At 48.2% G+C, this 14,036-nt stretch overlaps 1 protein-coding gene across 2 annotated transcripts; it reads right to left on the bottom strand.

Annotated features, from left to right (window-relative positions):
* Positions 1-387: 387 nt before the first annotated feature.
* HINFP (histone H4 transcription factor) lies at positions 388-10,512 on the bottom strand. Of its 2 annotated transcripts, none has more exons than XM_069555234.1 (10): positions 9,877-10,512; positions 6,383-6,567; positions 4,134-4,363; positions 3,763-3,874; positions 3,411-3,563; positions 2,817-2,894; positions 2,611-2,731; positions 2,387-2,525; positions 2,170-2,294; positions 388-1,358 (listed from the first exon to the last, which is right to left on the bottom strand). In XM_069555234.1, exons 2-10 carry the CDS (start codon positions 6,555-6,557, stop codon positions 941-943), a joined length of 1,551 nt encoding a protein of 516 aa, XP_069411335.1. In that variant the 5' UTR covers positions 6,558-6,567; positions 9,877-10,512; the 3' UTR covers positions 388-940. The 2 variants fall into 2 exon arrangements, with proteins under 2 accessions (XP_069411335.1, XP_069411337.1); XM_069555236.1 differs by having other exon boundaries at positions 9,437-9,917.
* Between the last annotated feature and the right edge of the window lie 3,524 nt (positions 10,513-14,036).

Genomic DNA, 14,036 nt, shown 5'->3' with positions numbered 1-14,036 from the left:
GGCCATTCACACCCACCCCTCCCCGAGCCGCCTCTGTAGAAGCCCTACCCCGAAGCGCCGGGCTCTACCCAGCACCAGAGCCCCAGAACAGTCACAGTCGGGTGCTCGTCTCCCTGGTGCGCTCCACTCGTCCATTCCAGCGCTCTACTGCCCACTGCTGGCCTATGCCTGGGACCTCCATCTCGGTGGATGTTCCGAGAGGAAGTGGAGAATTTCACCAAAGGTGGGGTGAGGGGGTGGAAGGCAGGGAACAAAAGGACAGTTAAAAACAAAACCAACCCCAGTCACTAAAAAGGGAAACAAGCCTAACTATTCTGCTCCACTTCTGGGCAGCGGCATCTCCTCATTGCCTAGTTAATCCACCAAACGTAAGGAAGAAGAAATGAGTAACAGCCCACACGTTTCTTTTATTACCAAAAACAATTGTTATGCACAAACTCAGTGCCTCTAATCCCATCCCTGAGGATAACCATGAAAGTCCTTGGGGCTATAAGAGGAACCATTCAGAGGGAAATGCCTTGGCTGGTTTTGAGGAAAGGGCCCTTGGAGGGATCAGTTACTTGGCATCCCTGGGCCCAAGGACCCCTACAGATAGGAATGGATGTGAGCTGACTATGGATTTTCATCCCTGTTCTAGCATGTCTAGGGGATTAGGGTTTTAAGCCTGACATTAGTCCTCTCTACAGGAAAACACACACAACCAGGGTGCCCCCCCGTCAAAGAATCAAAACTCTTCAGGATCACCAAAGAATGTGGACTGGCTGAAAAAGGACGCCCCTTAGCCCGCTGAGTGACGCAAGCTGGCTCCAGAGTGGACCACGCTACTCTCAGCATCACTCCTAAAGGCATCCGTTGACAAGGACTGCCCACTAGGGGCGCTGCCACCAGCCTGGCTCAGACTCCAGGGCCTGGAGGTAGCAAGGGTCAAGGCCTGCAGCCTTCACACCATCTGGACTTCTGGCTCTTCAGCTGCTCCCTGAAGCTCTCCCATGACGCCCCCCGAGGGGGGCTCAGAGGTGGGTGGGGGCTCTCCTGGGGCTTCGAACAGCACGTAATAGACGACCTCCCGCTCGCCCTGGGCGTTGGTCTGGTTCACCACGTGGATGATAGGGCTGGACGTGTCCTGAGAGGCCGGGAGGGCTATGCCCTCACCGCCCCCACCTTCCTCTTCAGCTTCCTCCTGGGGTCCTGGCTCCCCGGGCACTGTTTCCAGAATGATGTCCTGCAGGCTGCTCTCATTCAGGGATGCTCCCAGGCCAGATCCCTCTTGTGGCTGCCGCAGCAGTTGCTGGGTCAGCTCTACACTCTCATAGCGAACCAGCTGCAGCCTCATGTAGCCATCCTCATGCTCCTTGTACCTGGTGAAGGAGGAGCACGGAGGGTACAGCAAGCAGGGGCAGGGGGAACGGCGGGGACGGGGGGCAGACACAGGCTGTAGACTGGCAAGGTAAGGGATAATAGGAGGGAAAAAGCCCTGGGATTCTAAGTGATGGGTGTTAAAGACAAAAAAAGAAGTCTTTATTGTATAATATTTAGAAGAAAAGGCAAGAAAGCTCATTACTCAGAAAGGAAAGGGAGGGACTTCCTTGGTGGTCCAGTGGTTAAGAACCTACCTTCCAATGCAGGGGATGGGGGTTCAATCCCTGGTGGGGGAACCAAGAACCCATATGCCACAGGGCAACTAAGCCTATGTGCCTCAACTAGAGCCCACACGTCGCAACTAGAGAGCAGCCTGCACTTCTCTCTAGAAGCCTTCACAGTAGGGCTGCAATGAAGATCATGTGTGCTGCAACTAAGACCTGATGCAGCCAATATTTTTTTAAAGAAAGAGGAAAGGGAGGGGAGGGAAGAGAGAGGAACTGTTTGTGTTGGACAGTAGGGCTGTCAAAGGATTTATAGAAGGTCATGAAGCTACTGATTAGGACCCTTGGCTCTGGGCTCTGGTTCTGGCTGCAGGGCTTTGGGGAGCATTTATTGGGTTTGGTATTGTTTCCTGGATTCAAAAATTAGAAAAATACTCTTCGCCCCACCAATATTTTGGAGGTTCCTCGAGCCTAAATGGAGATAGTGGACATCAGAGCACCATCAAATTCAAGGTTTTTAAATTGCTGCAAAGTATGAAGAAAAAAATGCAGAAATCCGGGTATGGGGGGAGATTGAGAGACATACCGAAAGCGGGGGTGCCCTGAGGGCCACTTGAACTGGTGCTTCTTGCGAAGGTGCACAGTGAGGTTGTTGCCCCTTGTGAAGCATTTGTCACACACGTGGCATCTGTACCTCGGCTCTGAGTCTCCCTGGTGGGGAGGGGAGAGTGAGGCCAGCTTCTCCCCGCCCCAGGCAACCCCCACCCTTCTGCCGGCCCCTCCCTACCATCAGCCCCACTCACTTCATGCACTTTTCGGTAATGCGACTTGATAGAGTACAGCGACCGGGCAGTAAAGGTGCAGTTCTCGAAATCACAACTGTAGGCTGGCTCCTTGCTATGGGTATCCAGGTGCTTCCGGAGGTCAATCAGATTCTTGCAGCTGCCAAGAAAAGTCAGGAGGGATCAGAAAGCATGGGGGATCCTGGAACCCAGGTTTTGTGATTTCCCACCCCGTTTCCTCCTACCTGTAGTCACAACAGTCACATTTAAAGGGACGGGCCTCGCTGTGGCGGAAGCGCATGTGGTTTCGGAGGGAGGAGGGCAGCGGGCAAGTCATGTCACACAGAGGGCACTTGTAGTGGTTCACTGAGGGGCAGAGAGGAGTCTGTGGCCGCAAAGCTCGCGGAAGCCTGGAGGGCAGGCCCGGAGGATGGTGTGGCCGGCTACTCACCATGGTTGCGCATGTGGTCCCGCAGCAGCCGCTCTGTGGCAAATCTCTTGGAACAGTGAGAGCACTGGAAGTGCTGCTCTGCAGGGGGTCAGGCAGAAGACAGGTGGGGGGGTGGCAGAGAGGAGGAGAGCATGCTGGGAGAGAGGAACCCCCCCAGGCAGAGGGAAACCACCCAAGAAGAGGGGAGCTTGAGGAACTATGGATGGACCTAGTATCATGGAAAGAGCGTGGGACTTGGAGTGGAGAACCTGAATTAGAATTCTAGCTTGCCCACTTACTAGCAGTGTGATCTTAGGTAAGTGATTTAATCTGAGCCTCAGTTTTCTCATCTGCAAAAACGGGGGATAAGAAGCCTACCTCATAGGGCCGCTGTGAGGATTCGCTGAGATAAGAGTCGTGGCACAGAGTAAGCATGGAGTGACAACGTCTAATGAGTCCCCATCAGCAGAGACTGTGCCAGGTGACTGAGCCCTCAAGATAGATATAGCTAAGCTGCAGAAACCTTGAGGGGCCCCCTCTCCTGAGAACGTGCCCCCAGCCACCACCCCAAGTAGGACAGCCTGCACCTATGTCCCTTCTTCTTCGACTGCTTACGATCCAACGAGGACTGGCGACGGATATGATCTAAGAACTTGGTGTTGTTGGCGAACATTCCCCCACAGGTGGGACAGGCCACCACCTTCTCCTGGGTATGGCTGCGGAGGTGCTCTCGAAGCTTAAAGCGGTCCTTGAAGGTGCAGGTACAGCCTGGGAAGGAAGGCCTGGTCAGGTCCAGCCACAAACCCCCAGAGTAGGGTCTGGTACCCCCAAGTCTCTCCAGCCACCCCCAAGTCTCTCCAGCCAGCAGCCAACCCTGCCCTGCAGGACTGGTCCTGCCCCTAGCTGCCCTGGTCCCTTAGCAACCCCAAACTTTCTTTAGAAGCCAGAAATTAAGGAGTGGCCCTACCTTTCCAGCCACAGAGTACCACATTGTTGTCCTTGCCGACTACTTGGTATTCACAACACAGGCTGTGCGCTTCCACGTGCCGGTAGAACCACTCGGGATTGTCAAAGGAGTTCTGTGCCAGGAGCAACTTGGGGTAAGGACTGAGGATGGGTGGAGGGACTCCTACTCCCAGGTGTCCAGAGGGGGGCTTCTTGGTTCTCTCCCAAATTAATTGGTGGGGATAGGAAAGTTTGAGCAAGGGGCTACCCAGAAATGAAGGAAAGCTACTAGCAGGAACTTTAGGAACATAGCGTATCCCAGAAAGGATTAAGGAGTCTTGAGTTAAGATCCCCAACCCCTCTCCATCCCTACTCCTGGCTCTGTCTGCTGACCTCACAGTGCTCCCACAGACACAAGAAGTGGTCGGGGATGTCAGGGATGAGGTTGCGGCTCTGGAAGTCCAGGATGCAGGGGCTGAGGTCAGCCTGGCTCTGCAGGGCCTGCAGTCCCCACTGTTTCAGTTTGGTGTGGTAGCAGTGGAAGTAGACGTGGCGGATGAGATCAGCAGAATTGTCCGGAGAACAGAAGCCACACTCCCGCCACAAGCAGGAGAATTCTTCCTCTGCAAAAAGGGGTTTAGAAGGAAGCAACTGATACCTTTCCAAAGCTCTCCTTCCACTTAGCAGCAAGGGACCAGGCTGGGATGACCTGGTATACCAGGATTTCATCTAGCAAATGCTAGCATTTAATGACTACTACTTGTATGCCAGGCACTGGGAATACAACAACAAGTACAAAAAGAGTCCCAGTCCTTACCCTTGCACAGCTTTCAGTCAGGAAGAAAAACACATCAAAATAATCATGTGCATAAATATAAAACTGCAACCAGGTGGAGAGGAAGCATGGTCTAGGCAGGGAGACAGTGTGTCCATAGCCCAGTGCCAGTGACTCAGACACAGCAGGTGTGGCTGGCATTTGCTACTGTGGCTTGGAGTTTCTGCTGTTCCCTGAGGAACCTGGGATGCCTCCCACTCCTTCCTGTCAAACCATAGGTCTTTCTTTCCCCCATATTCTGCCCAAGATCAGCCTTCTCCAGGAAGGCCTATCAGCTATTCCTGTCTACTTCCTATCTCTCTAAGCACCAAATTTTCAGTGCTCTATAGAGGTTTACTTGTTTTGAAAAGTAGGTACTTTTAAAAATATAATAATCACCTAATTCCCCTTCTGTATAAATATTACTTGACTTTTGAAGCTATTAGTTATAGGTTACAGTCACCAGATTCAAACGGAATTTGAGGTGGGGAAAGGAGAGCTGTCTCTATACCTTCTGTAGAAGTTTTTTTCCAACTGTGTTATGACCCATTAGTGGGTAGTGAAATCAATTTAGAGGACTGCAAATCACAATTTCTTTTTAATTAGAGAATAAAATAGAACAATTCAGAGAAAATTTAATCAAGGCAAGGATTGTTTTCAGTATTTAACTTCTCTATACAGGGTTGTGACATAAAATGCATTCCTAACTGGTGGTCACTGTTAAATAAATACATAAAAACACTGCCAGAGAGTGAAAAAAGCAGACTACTGAGAGGGTAACAGGCAGGAAGGCCAGGGGTCTCCAAACGGAGGAAACAGCCTGCAAGTGTCATTTTCCTCTCTCTTAAGGGGCAAGAGGAAACAAACTGGCGATATTTTTTCCTTCTCTATACAAATTTAAAAGGAGGTTTCTCTCAAACTTCTGTGTTGCCATAATGACATCTGGTTTCACCTGAAGTTAACCAATGCCTTTTTCTTATGGAAATGTTTATCTTAAGCTATGCTAATGTACTATGCATTTACCCCAAACTCTGTTTTCAAGTCGGTTCTACCTTTTGGGCTCAGAACCTACTTGATAAACCAGTGTTATACTCGGATATTGTTCCTCTAATCTATGTAAATGAAACTATTTGTATGGTGATCTGCTCTTCTTCAAGATTCAAGTTAATCATTTTATGGCCCAAGATAAACCATCTGGTGCCAAGATTATCCCAAAATACATCTTATGGGTGAGGGGCCTGGTGCCATTCTGAGTTTTGAGACATTTCTTTCATTAACAGGCTGCTTGTGACTATATAACATCCAGCTGAAGACTAGCAGGGGGGTACTCTTTCTGCCCCCTTCTGATGCCTATGTCAGAAGCTTTCTCTATCTCCTAAAACTTTAATAAAACTTTATTACACAAAAGCTCTGAGGATCAAGCCTCGTCTCTGGCCCCGGATTGAATTCTTCTCCAGGGGCCAAGAATCCTGGCGTTGTGATTCAACAACCTTTCACTACCAACAGCTTGTACAATATGATCCTTTAAAAAAAATAAAATCCTATCAAATTTATATATATACATGCAGAGAGAGGTCAAAAAGAATGTTCACTAAGGTACTGTCAGTTAATTGACTTTTAATGGCAAGAGGAAAGGTTCATTCCACATATCCTTGCTGAATGAGTTTTCCAGAATGAGTCTATAATGTTTTTATAAACAAATTAAAAAAGCACAATTAGGAAAATAAACCACCACTCTCACTGGCTGCCTTCTCCCTCTGTGGCAAGGAGAGTCAGATTTTCCACCATCCCTTGAACTCTTTCCCCTTCCTGTGTCCTGCTTCCTTACCAAGCAGGTCCTCCTCCTCCTCTTCTTCCTCCCCAGAGCCCTGCAGGTGCTGCTGCAGGTGCTGAGTGACATGTTCGCAGAACTCCTCCATGGCCGAGCACACAAAGGAACAGGACCCCCACTCACACTGCAGCCCCAGGTTCTCCTTTCGGGGAACTTTCCCAGGCGGCGGCATGGCCTTCACCCTAGAGAAGGAAGAAATCAGCACCTGTAAGGATTCCATCCAAGGGCTGCTGGGGGTTAACACGGGACAGCCAGCCAGCCTAGAGCCAAGAGCCAAGAGATGTTTTTCAGTGACCTGTGAGAAACGCTGTGCTTTTTCAGTAAGGACAGAGTAGCAGTTCTTCAAACCCCTGGAAGCTGTTTGGTGTTCTTGGGAATGGAGAATACAAACTGACATTATTGAGCATGTGCCAGGCTCTGAGCTAAGAACTTTAACAGACACTTTTTCAAGGAGCTCCAGAGCAACCCATCAAGAAGGAATTACTCCTACAAAAGGCAGAACAATGCTCAGGTTCAAAAAGATGGCTTTGAAGACCCAGAGCTCAGATTCAGACTCCTTTGTCCACCACCTACTTAGCTGTGTGACCTTGGCCAAGTAAGCTTAACCCTTCTATTCCTGAACACCCTTATTTTCAGAATGGGGATAACAAACCCTTCTGCTTTTAATCTGCTATACACCAAGCACCTACTAAGCACATTGTGTCATCTAATTACCAACACCATCCTATGAGGGAAGTACTGGTCTTAATTTCATTGGTAGATAAGGGCATAAGGCCCGGAGAGGTTAACTGGTTTGCTCAAGATCACACACCAGAGGGTAGGGTTAGGTCAGGCTGACTCCAAAGTCCACATTTTTCCTATGCACACAGATGAGCCTAGAAGCTCCTTATTTCTCACTGGATCACATACTAAGTACTCCATCAGACTTATGAAGTGCCACACACACTCCTTTTGCCTAACCTATCTGGTGCTTTACTTCACCACTGCCCTAATAGCCTCCGAACAAAAATGTCAATTCTATTTCACATAAGAGGCAGTGTCTGTCCAGTTTATACTGGGTATACACAGTGTTAGGCACACTTAGGTGGGTAATAAACATTCATTGAAGAAAGCTGAATAAAAAACAAAAGGTTCTCAACCTTTAATATGCACACAAATGCAGAGGTTTCCAGCTCCTGCCCTAGTGATTCAGATTTGGGAAGGCTGGGGTTAGGCCTAGAAATCTGCCCTTTAACTCAGCAGCCCAGTTGTGATGGGGCCTCCAGAAGCAGAGTCTGAGGAACAATAAAAGGATAGTTTCCCTCATTAAAACAAAACACAGAATGACAGGTGACACTGCACACAAAAATCTCTGGGGGAAGAAAAGACACTAAGAGGCCCTGACTCTGTCCCCTGAGCATCACCTCCTTGAGGATTCTCACCAACTCTCACTGTGGTGCCCAGGAAGGGAGTGCGGTATTGCTCCTTCTGGCCTTTCAGAGAGGCGGGAACTCTGAAAAAGAACTTTAGTATACAATGAAAGGGGAAAACCCTAGAAAATACAAAATGCATAAAATCTTTCATATTTACAAGTATAAGAACCTACTATATCTAACTGGTTACCAAAGGAACCCCTCCCCTTTTTTTTGTCCACACCTCATGGCATGTGGGATCTTAGCTCTCTGACCAGGGACTAAAAAGGTAACCCCTGCCTTGCAAGCATGGAGTCTTAACCACTGGACAACCAGGGAAGTACCAAAAACCCCTTTCTAAAGACGCCTTGAGGAAATGGCAACCTATTCCAGTATTCTTGCCTGGAAAATTCCACAGACAGAGGAGCCTGGTAGGCTACAGTCCATGGGTTCTCAAAGAATTGGACATGACTGAGCAACTAGGCACAGCACACAGCAGCACAGAGGGTATAAGAAACCTGGGCTTCCCTGGTGGCTCAGTGGTACAGAATCCACCTACCAATGCAGGAGATGCAGGTTTGATCTCCAGGTTGGGAAGATCCCCTGGAAAAGGAAATGGCAACCCACTTCAGTATCCTTGCCTAGAAAATTCCATGGAGAGAGGAGACTGGAGAGCTACAGTCCATGGGGTGGCAAAGAGTCAGATGCGACTAAGCATGCACGCAAGCACATGCCAAGCACTGTTCTAAGTGTCTTATATTTATAAAAACTCATTAGTACAACAATCCTATTGAAGTAGGCAGCCTGATTATCCCACTTTACAGATGAGGAAATGGCCCAGATAGGTTAAGTAATTTACCCAAGATCACAAGGCTAGGAAGTGATGGAAACAGAATTCAAAGCCAGGGAGCATGGCTCTGTTCTCCTCCTCCATCTGCCTGTCTTACCTTTTTATGTTTGATTCCCTCCTCACCAAAGACATCATATCCATATACACAATACCCAAAGCATGCTTTATTGAGTAGCTATTTTGTAAGTTTCCTCCAATAAGCTGTGAGCTCCTAGAAAGCCTGGTCTGTGCTCTCTCCAGTTCTAACTGCAGAGCCAGCACACACCTACTAAGAGCTCTTTTAATGTTCAAGTAAATCTATAACATTATTTTACTTTTGGACAAGTCACCTAGCTTCTCTGAACCTGTTTCCTTAAATGTAAAACAGGATATTAATATCACAGCAGTGGATGAGGGAATCGATTGATATGATTAGAAAGCTCCAACATTTACTAGCCCTGTGATCTCAGGCAAGTCACTTAAGCCCGGGTTTCCCACGTATTATTAATACGAGAATAATCATGCCCGTTTCACTGAACTGATTTATGGATTAAAACACATAATGGATATTAAAATGCTTAGCCTAACTCAACAAGTGTTGGCTCTTCGTATCCTTGCTTCTAAGAATTAGATGATCCAAGAACGAATGCTACAAAAAGATCAACAAAAGGAAAACCCGAAGGATTCCTAACCCTTCCTTTCATAGGGAATCATGGTAAGAAGCAACGAGCAAATACTTGAGTATAAATTGCAACGCAAGGCACCGAGAATGAACCCTGAATGGTATGCAAGAAAAGAGGGACCAAGGTCTGGAACCTTCTAAGGACTCACAATTTGGCCGAAGAGATGAGATTCTGACGTGTTTAAACAACCACCAAAACAAAGCGCCCGTTGAGGGGAGCTGGACAGGGAGCTGGACAGGCGGCAGGCTAAGTAGGAAATGTTGCCTTAGCGGTGGGGACTGGGCCTCTGGAGCACAGGTAGAATTCGGAGAGAAGGAAGGAGACCATTCGGGCAGGGAAACCTCCCCCTTTCAGCCCCGCTGGCTTCCCCCTAAGGCGTGGCGGCGATCGTGCTTCAGCTGCAAGGAAGCCCCAGACTGGAAAGTAAGTCGGGGTTGGGGGCTGGGGGCGCTGCAGGCGCCAGGCAGACAGCGTGGCCGAGCAGCAAGAGAGCGCCTCGCCGAAGCGACCGGAAAAGTGCCTGGCTTCGGCAGCCGGCCCAAAAGACAGACCAATGCTACCCCGCCATCCCCGGCATCCCCTGCTTACCTCCCGTCAGTCAGCTCCCGGGTCTCTCCAGCTCCCCTCCCACCTCGCACCGTGTCCGGGAGGGGAGCTGGAGTGACGGCCAACGACAGCCAATCGTCGCTCTCAAATCCCTCTAACAGCCAATCGCCACTGCTACTGACGGAACCCGTGCGCGACCAAAACACGGAAGGGGCGGGAGTGAGCGGCAGCGGGCCGCGCGGGAAGGTAGCGCTGTGGACGCCGCGGGTCTGCAGGCTAAGTGCAGGCAGGCTTCCCTTGGGCCCGAATTTCCCCGACTGCGCAGGCTCGGCGCACGGCACCCACTGGGCATGCGCCGAGCTCGGGCTGTGAGCCGAGAGGGGTCTCCCTCCTCCTGTTGGTTACAGCTCCAGCTGGCCGCGTGGGCGTTGAGACAGAGGAAGAGGCGGAGGAAGAGGCGTCGGAGGCTCGGTGCCCAGAACAACGAACCCTGCTCGGCCCAAACTGGGGGTCCTTCACCTTCTTAATCTTCCTATTTCTTAAATATCAGTATTCCTTATGCCATCTTCTCTTCCTCCCACAACTCTGCCTCCTTTGTTACCAGTCTCAGTGAACGACTCCTGAAACCTGGCAGTCATGTCTGATTCCTCCCTCACACGTCATATCCATTCCATTGCCAAGACCTATAAATTCTGCCCCCTTAACACAGGATCTCTCAAGCCCCCCCCCCCCCCCGCCACCCTTTCTTGAGCTTCGCAGTCCCATCTCTTGACCATTAGCTACGTCCATCCCGGATGTCTACACTGACCCAACTGGTTCCCTGCGGTCACTCCTGCCTCCCTCCAAACCATTCTCGACGGAGCTCTCAAAGTGATCTTTGCAGGGAGCAAATCTGATCAAACCACCTCGCTGCTTTAAATGCTCAACCCCCCAAAGCCCCAAACCATACGAGGCTCTCTGGACCCTTCAGCATCTGGGTCCTGCATACTTCTCCCCATCGTATCTTGAGTGCTTCTCGACCGCACTCTCTGCTCCCCAGCTCCGCATTTCTTTCAGCTTCCCCACCACACGTAGCCGCCTTTCCTCTGCTGCCTTGTACTTAATGTTTCCTCTGCCTGGAACAATCTTCTGAAACTGATGGGAACTAATTCCTACTCATTCTTCTGGTCTCAAAGAAGAAGCTTTTTTTTTTTTTCCTGGAAATCTTCCTGGACATCCCTTTTCTGTGTTTCCCTATTACAGATCTATCACACTTCCCAGGTGGCGCTACTGGTAAAGAATCCTCCTGCCAATGCAGGAGAGGCAAGAGAGGAGGGTTGGATCCCTGGATGGGGAAGATCCCCTGGAGGAGAAAGTGGCAACACACTCCAGTATTCTTGCCTGGAAAAATTTCCTGGACAGAGGAGCCTGGCAGGCTACAGTTCATGGGGCCACAAAGAGTCAGACATGACTGAGCACACATTGTATTGTATTTGCCTATTTAACTTGTCTGCATTCTGCACTGACTCACTCAGTTCAGTGAGGGAGGACAGGGAGTGTGTGTATGTGTGTGACTTTCTACAACCCCATTGCTTAGCCTAGTAACTGAAACTCAGTAAGCATCCAAGACATATTTGTTTAAAAATTATGTACCCTGCTGCTGCTAACTCTGTTCAGTCGTGTCTGACTCTGTGCGACCCCAGAGACGGCTGCACACCAGGCTCCCCTGTCCCTGGGATTCTCCAGGCAAGAACACTGCAGTGGGTTGCCATTTGTTCATTAGGACTGATATATTTTCTAGCCTAAATATAAGCCTATATAGTTTACAAAATCAGAAAACCCGTTAAATGTTCAATATAAATAAAATGAACTTAAAGATGCCATAAAAAGTAGAAGTCACAAGAAAATCAGAAATTTGTGCATGAAATTTTTTACTAACAGTGATTAACTTTTGTCCCTATTTTAAAATGAGTTTTAAAATATAATTCGAGTAACAAAAATGTTTTATCAACTTTATCCATTCAAAAGCACATAGCTTTAGTAATACTTCACAAATTGCCAGCCGTGTTTTAATTCAGAATTAAACCACCATAGATGGCTCTTGGCTTTAATTTAACAATTCCTGAAGAAAAATTCATTCACAGAGCTGTGTAGACTCAATTTTTACAGAGAAAAAATTTCAGGATATCTCTGAAACGCACACGTTTCCAAAACTTGAGACAGTGCTTTGCTGTCTAGCATAGTTTACTTCCATCTCAATCTGCTTCTCTTGAAAACAGGCCACAACTTTAGCTGGATAATTCAAGACACATCCTGAGATCTGTTCTTTAAAAGCTGCCACAAAACCTTGAAGCATAATTCATACTCATCAAAAACTCTGGATCTCTCCTGAAAGTAGAAAATGGATAAGCTGAATTATGTTTTGTGTTTCCTCTGCGTTCATTTTTTAAATCTCTATTTTTGAAAAGTGATGAGACTCTTCTTCACTACAAAATAGGTGACTGCACCAGGCAGCTCAGCACTGGAAACTAAGTTTTCCAGTCATCAACAACTCAATCCACAGATCCAGGAGGAATCTGAATACCTGGCCTCTCATAAAAAAAAAAATTTCTTCTGAAATTCTGAGTTCAGTGTGTTGGCTGTCTTGTCATGTTGATAAACTGCTCCTCTGTGAACAAATAAGAGTTTCATTTCTTAGATCAGGGGAAGGAGCTTGACAAATCTCTTTGAGTTTTGATGACTAGAATTTGGCATATTTCTCATACAAATTGGGCTTCCCTGGTAGCTCAGCTGGTAAAGAATCTGCCTGAAATGCAGGAAACCCTGGTTTGATTCCTGGGTCGGGAAGATCCACTGGAGAGGGATAGGCTACCCACTCCCGTATTCTGGGGCTTCCCTGGTGGTTCAGCTGGTAAAGACTCCACCTACAATAGGGGAAACTTGGATTTGATCCCTGGGTTGGAAAGATCCCCTGAAGAAGGGAACAGCTACACAGTATTCTGGCCTGGAAAATTCCATAGACTGTATAGTCCAGTCAGTCAGTTCAGTCGCTCAGTCATATCCAACTCTTTGCAACCCCATGGACTGCACCATGCCAGGCTTCCCTGTCCATCACCAACTCCCGGAGCTTATTCAAACTCATGTCCATTGAGTTGGTGATGCCATTCAACCATCTCATCCTCTGTCATCCCCTCTCCTGCTGCCTTCAATCTTTCCCAGCATCACGGGCTTTTCCAATGAGTCAGTTCTTTTCCAATGAGTCAGTGGCCAAAGTATTGGAGTTTCAGTTTCAGCATCAGTCCTTCCAATGAATATTCAGGACTGATTTCCTTCAGGATTGACTGGTTGGATCTCCTTGCAGTCCAAGGGACTTTCAAGAGTCTTCTCCAACACCACAGTTCAAAAGCATCAGTTCTTCCATGCTCAGCTTTCTTTATAGTCCAACTCACATCCATACATGACTCCTGGAAAATCCATAGCTTTGACTAGATGGACCTTTGTCGGCAAAGTAACGTCTCTGCTTTTTAATATGCTGTTTAGGTTGGTCACAGCTTTTCTTCCAAGGAGCAAGTGTCTTTTGATTTCATGGTTGCAGGCACCACCTGCAGTTATGTTGGAGCCCAAGAAAATAAAGTATAGTATAGTCCACAGGGTCACAAAGAGTTGGACACGACTGAGCAACTTTCACTTTCACTCTGTACAAATGAACCAAATATCCATATTCTGCCACCCTTTCAAAATGTTCTGTATTCTCTGGCTAGTATGGACAGGAACATGGGGGAATATTAACAACTCCAAGCTGACTCACCAAAGGCAGGTACCCTTAAAGCCTCTGTGATATAGGTTAGTCAGAATGTCAAGGCTGGAGTGACCTGGAAGATTATCTCGGCCACTCTTCATTTTAGAGATGAGGAAGTTGAGGTCCAGAAAGGAGAAGTGGACTTCTCAAGGTCACTTGCAGGGTCTGTGGTAAACCCAGGTTTTCTGTCCCTGGTTCAGTGCTCTGTCTGACATCCTGCGGCAGCTTATTTGCTTCAAGTCCTGAGTAAGGTCTGGGAGAACAGGAACCAGGATCCTTGAATTTACTAGTGTCGTAATCCCCTGAAATTTGCCCTCATTTAGGAGTGAAAGACTTTTTATTATGATGAAACCCTTACGAGACTTCCCCCTTCAATCTGTCTTTTCTGAGGCAACAGCTCACCCTTATTGAGTACTGACTGTAT

This window comes from Ovis canadensis, chromosome 15 (assembly GCF_042477335.2).
Source record: "Ovis canadensis isolate MfBH-ARS-UI-01 breed Bighorn chromosome 15, ARS-UI_OviCan_v2, whole genome shotgun sequence".
NCBI classification, from domain to species: Eukaryota; Metazoa; Chordata; class Mammalia; order Artiodactyla; family Bovidae; genus Ovis; species Ovis canadensis.
Note: the sequence above shows the minus strand (reverse complement) of the source record. Positions and strands in the feature narration are given on the sequence as shown.